Genomic DNA, 5,451 nt, shown 5'->3' with positions numbered 1-5,451 from the left:
TTCTCCAACGGCTCTTGCGCAAAAAAAAAAAATCATTTTCACGCTTGTAGCTAGCTAAATTTTTAAGTAAGCAAAATCGTTAGAGATAAAATCTAATTGATCACTTCATCGAATTAGATTTTTATTTATCCGAATTAGATATCAAATACAGAGGTAAAAAAAGCACACTAGTACTTTTTCATCTTTGTATTTTTACGCGAAAGAAACGATTTTGCTTATTTAAAAATTTAGCTAGCTACAAGCGTGAAAATGATTTGTTTTTTTTTTTTCGGATTTTCGAAATAATTATGAAGAACACTCAAACTGATTGCTAGAATATTAAATTGCGAGAATATTTGGAAAACTTTTCGCATTGTGTCATCAACGTTTAAACATTCCTCATAATTTTGATAGTGTATTAAAATTATTTTCAGACTTGTATGTAATTAAATTTTTAGATACTTTAATAAAACCATTTTTTTCATAAATGTATGGATATTCTAACGTTTGAATAAAAAGTTTTTAAATTTCTTTCTGACGTACACTGGAAAAAGAGTCTAGTTGCATTAATTGTAATTAGTTGAAAATAGACATGTCATAATTTTCTGGTTGAATATATTGTAATTAAATTCTAGTTGAGATAAACAGAATTCTGATTTATATAATTAGAATCTTCAAGCTTGTTCATTTTCAACTAGAATTCCAATTAATGCAACCGGACTCTTTTTCCGTTGTGCGTACGTCGGGAAAAAATTTAATATAATAACTTTTTATATAAACATTGAAATACGTAGACACAAAAAAATATTTTTGTTAAAGTGTCTAAAAATTTCTAACTAGACATCAATTTTTCTCAGTATACAATATAATTTACCACCGCATGACCACCATATTCTCGATCACTTATCACTTATTCTAGATAAACATTTTGAATCATGTGACATTATTAACCCTCTGCCTTTTTCTTTTGTTTCCAGGTGAGTGTCCAGGAATTCCAGTACGCACGCGGGACGGGCGCGTCCCTGACGATGGTAAGCCACAAAGCAATGTACATCGTCACTTTATCCGCGTATTACCTCTACTTCCGCCGAAAGGCTCTTTCCCGGGACGATGTGGTTCGTGAAGGATATGGGAAGAGGTCCTAATATCTCGCAGGCACACATCCGTCTTAATTAACGTCGCGATACATCTCGACTATCGCACGGGCTGCTGCTAAGCGGCATTTGGTTTAATATGTGTCAGCTTACTCCTCCTAATAATCTCGCTGCCTGACAAAAATTACCGTAGAAAATTAACTCGTTTCCTTTATTATTTCATTATATCATCGGAAAAATGCCTTTCGTAAGCCGTCATGATTAATAGACAAGACGGACAGATAGGAGATTATGTTTTATTGCACTTTATTTCAAAATAATACATAGACAAATGTTAATTAGATGTGCTTCTATCGTGTGTCACGTTATCCTCTTCTATTATCCTCGTAATTTGAACTTTGCAATTATCTTGTAATTTACGGCATTAATTATCGTGAAATATGTGCATCGCTTTATAAAATCTGACTAGCATGTTGTATGTGCAACATAAATTTCGTAATTTAGTAAATTTGACGTGGATTCGGTCGTGCAGCTCTTTACTACATTAAATATAAATGGCAATTCTGTTGGGACATATAATCACACGTGAATCAATCATTTTAGCGTGATAATAAATATTGGCGTCGATGTTTTACGTATTGAAAATAACAGTTAGTCAATGCCAATGTTTTCCATCGCTCATGCAGTCTGGTATATTAAGCTGATCTAATGCGTCAATGTATCGTAACTATAGCTCACTGCATTAATCCATTGATGTCATGATGCTTTTATTAAGCACGCTTCCAACGCTAACACGATGAATCGTCACTTGTGTACTCGTGCAATTTTCGTGAAACGCGGAAGATCCCACGGCGTTAATCAAATACGACGCGACGGCTTAATTAATTAAACTTTTATGGAAACAACCGTGTGCAAACAGCTAGCAAAGATCTGCTCCCATTTTGCTTCGGCCTGGAAATATAGATCTCTAAGATCTAAAGATGGTCGTTGAGTGAAAATAAAACGGCGGTAGAGTGTCACGTTTGAGGCTCGTTCTTAGGCATTTTTAACCGCACGAATGCACATTGCGGATGCAGTTTCAGTTATACTGCAAGTGGACTCATTAGCTTTTATATCTACCGTGAATTTCGCATGACAATTTCGAATAAGTCTGAACGTCTATTAATATTTCGTGGAACATCCGTGAAGAAAGTAAAGACTACTCTTACAAAAAAATCGGCAAACATTGCGCAAGAACTGTACTGCGGTTGATTAATCTCTTTGTGGATGACCCCGTTTTGGATATCGTCTTTTATTTTGTAAACTGCTTGCTCAATTTTCATGAAATTTGGTCTGTGGGTTAATTTGATAATGCTTTATTCAAATTTGAGGTAAACAATTCAGCCTGTTGGATCCAATATGATGAACAGAATTTTAAAAAATCTGATTACCATAAATCTCGAGTTTAAGGAATTTTCATTGCGAATATAATAACATTAAGTTTTCGGTCTCGGTTTATTTAGCTCGTAGCTCAGTGCTAGATGATTGTTTTTTAAACTCTGATTATGAGCTCTGTGACACCTCATTCTCCTTCATTGAAGGTTACTATCCTTTTGAAATTCGACATTTTCAGAGTAAACTCAACGACGCCAACAAATTCTAAAATTGAGAGAGAGAGAGGTTTTATGATAATCAGATTATTTTTTTGAAATTTCAATCTTAGTGTTTTGCGGCCAGAATTGAATTCAGCGCACAATCCCAAAACCCTTTAAAAAATAAAATCTTTTTAAGTTTCTTTGTTAGAAGGCTTTTTAAGAATTAAACTAGGCCCAGTGATAAAAAACTCGTGACACGATAATGATGCACCATGAGATGACTATAACTACTAGCTGCTTCTGGGAGAAAAATCGAGATCCCCTATTCGATTGCCTGTCTACCTATTTACCGTCGTTTCTGGCTGTCCTTACCGGCGTGAAATAAGAGACGTCTCGTGGTCGACAGTGACGAATGTGTTAGTATATTGTCAGTTCAGTCGTCAGGGATGTTACATGGGAACACGTAACGCACGAAAGAGCGTCGCAAGGTGGTTGAAACAGGCTTGGAACGGACGGAAATATTTTTACGGAAATATGACGTACACGTCAAACAAACTGCATGGAATTCACGTTAATAATATTAGAATGAAAAGGTTTTCTGATGATGTGTGAATTTCTCTCTTTCTTTTCTATCTGCTTCTTCGATACTTCGAAATAGATGCGCCAATGCGAATTTTTTTCTTACTTCCCTCTCTGTTTCGTTTTTCCCTTTTGTTCCTTTCCCTTCCTTCCCTCTTTTTTCTCTCTCTCTCTCTCTCTCTCTATTTTTTGATAGTATTTTCTGTATTTGTTACAATGAAATACTTTACCAACACGTGTAAATATTGCCATGGATCCTTCGTCCGCTCTGGCGTAATGTTTATGCATGTTTGAACAACAACAAATTGAAAGGGAAATAGAATGGACCGCTTTTATTTCGAGTCGAATGTTACGGCAGGATTTGTTATTAACCACGCATCGATTGCCGTCGCGCGTCGCTTTCAATCGTGCGCGCGATCATAAAAGGGTTCGATCGTTCAGTTCTTTATACTGCGTTTTATTCGAACGAATCAACTTCTCTCATGCGTCACGGACGCTGATTCGAAAGCATGATCCGAAAGAGAATATAGTACAGGGATACAAAAAGTGACTGTAAACCGAAATGCGCCGTCGGATGAGCGACTGGCTCAGCATTTTTAGCATTCAGAAGCTCCTAATAATAATGCTTCTGAGATCCGTCTCGTTCCAGACGGTTTCATACGGTTTTTACCGTATCACTGTGTACACGGTACATTGCACAATGGACTTAACGATCGCGATTGTTTCAAAATGCGGCGTGCTCCGACTTATGACCCGCATTGGCAAATCTTATGACGCATTGGCTTATCTTTATTCCGCGCGTAAACCTGCAGGGGCAACGGGTCTTATCAGCGTACAAGCCTCCAGGTATCGTTAGAGCGCGACACGCTCCCGGCATGCCGACGAACAAGCTGACCATTAGCATTTATTTCCTCGTTACGGGATCCGCTCTTTTCCCCATCTCATTACCGGAAGTTCCTCCTCCGTGTTTCGCGAGGAAACTCCGAGCGTCTTTTACCTCCGGCGCTGCGCTTTCACGCGTCTTGTATCCGCTCATGAATATTTTCTTGTCCCATTTTGTTAATGCCATCATATTTTGTATCATTGATTCTGTGCTGCATATTTCAAGAGATGTACTTAAAGAGAGAAAAGTCTGTGCGCGGAGATAGAACAAGTTTGCTAAAGTATTGAAAAATAGGTATATACGGATCTGAAAATAATTTTGTTAAACTATAATAATTATGTGGGAAGCTCTCAAACAATAATGAGCAATGCTGCAAAAGTTTGGATATTTTAGTAAGCTTTAGTGTCTTCTATGTAATTATTTTATTAGTTCAATAAAATTATTGTATTTTCAGATTTGTGATATTTAGCTAAATTTTTAAATTTGCTTCAGCAAATCCATCTTTCCCTATATTTTTCACAAACTAAGTAAATACGGAATCCGTGAAATTGATCATAGTGATAATGATACATATTTCAGTGCATATTACAAATGAAGGGATTAACACCTCAAATTTAGCATACTAATAGTAATTATTCGCTAATATGAATCATTAATAATACTGGTTAAAATCGGGATTCGATCGTGAGTAATCTGAATTAATGTTTCCAGTTGACAGCGATATGCTTGCACAATATTCTGATGAAATATTCACCGGGTAACCTCTGCACCACTTAAAATTCATATCTGGTCCCATATATGTCGCAGAATGACTGTTTCTCTCTCATCTTCGGACGATTTCCTGCGTGAAAACGCCTCTTCGCGAAGTGTTTCCTCTGTGAAGCCCAAGACCTTCTTCTCTCGGGGCTTTCGCCTTTGTGTCACGAGCTTACGTTATTCGCCAGGACATCAAAGCGTACGCGGAGCATGGCGGTTTCTCGCCCTTGCGATTTTCTGGACGGCAAATTTCCGAGAACGTGACGTAACGTGAAAACCGTTTCTCCGCGAATCCTCGGCTTGACACTTCCGGCCTATAACCCTTTAACCAACTCGCTACTACCAGCATGTGAGTGACTTTAAAGGACTGAGAAAATACCATAATATTGTCAGTTTTACATTTAGATTGTAACTAGCCTTTATATATAAATATATATGTAGTTTCATTATTTTATAATAAATTCGAACTTTTATCTTTATTATAAGTAATTTCTTACAACGTGAGAATTTATTCGAAGAAAATTAAATATGATGCATTAGATTTGTTTAAAGAACACGTATTTTAATCAAAAGTGTCTTACTGTGC

General features: G+C 36.7%; 1 protein-coding gene across 17 annotated transcripts in view; it reads left to right on the top strand.

The window, feature by feature from the left end:
- Window positions 1-5,451, top strand: part of heph (polypyrimidine tract-binding protein 1 heph) — a 532,621-nt gene that overhangs the window by 315,749 nt on the left and 211,421 nt on the right. For 14 of the 17 annotated variants that reach the window (XM_087409801.1, XM_087409779.1, XM_087409827.1 and 11 more), the window contains one exon: window positions 957-1,010. The exons of the other annotated variants lie outside the window; for them this stretch is intronic. In XM_087409801.1, the coding sequence (XP_087265927.1) occupies window positions 957-1,010 (54 nt within the window). The remainder of the gene's footprint in view (window positions 1-956; window positions 1,011-5,451) is intronic. 17 annotated transcript variants of the gene reach the window in all.

The sequence above is a fragment of the Acromyrmex echinatior genome, chromosome 1 (genome assembly GCF_024713525.1).
Source record: "Acromyrmex echinatior isolate Ae372 chromosome 1, ASM2471352v2, whole genome shotgun sequence".
NCBI lineage: Eukaryota > Metazoa > Arthropoda > Insecta > Hymenoptera > Formicidae > Acromyrmex > Acromyrmex echinatior.
This window is presented reverse-complemented; position numbering and strand designations above follow the sequence as displayed.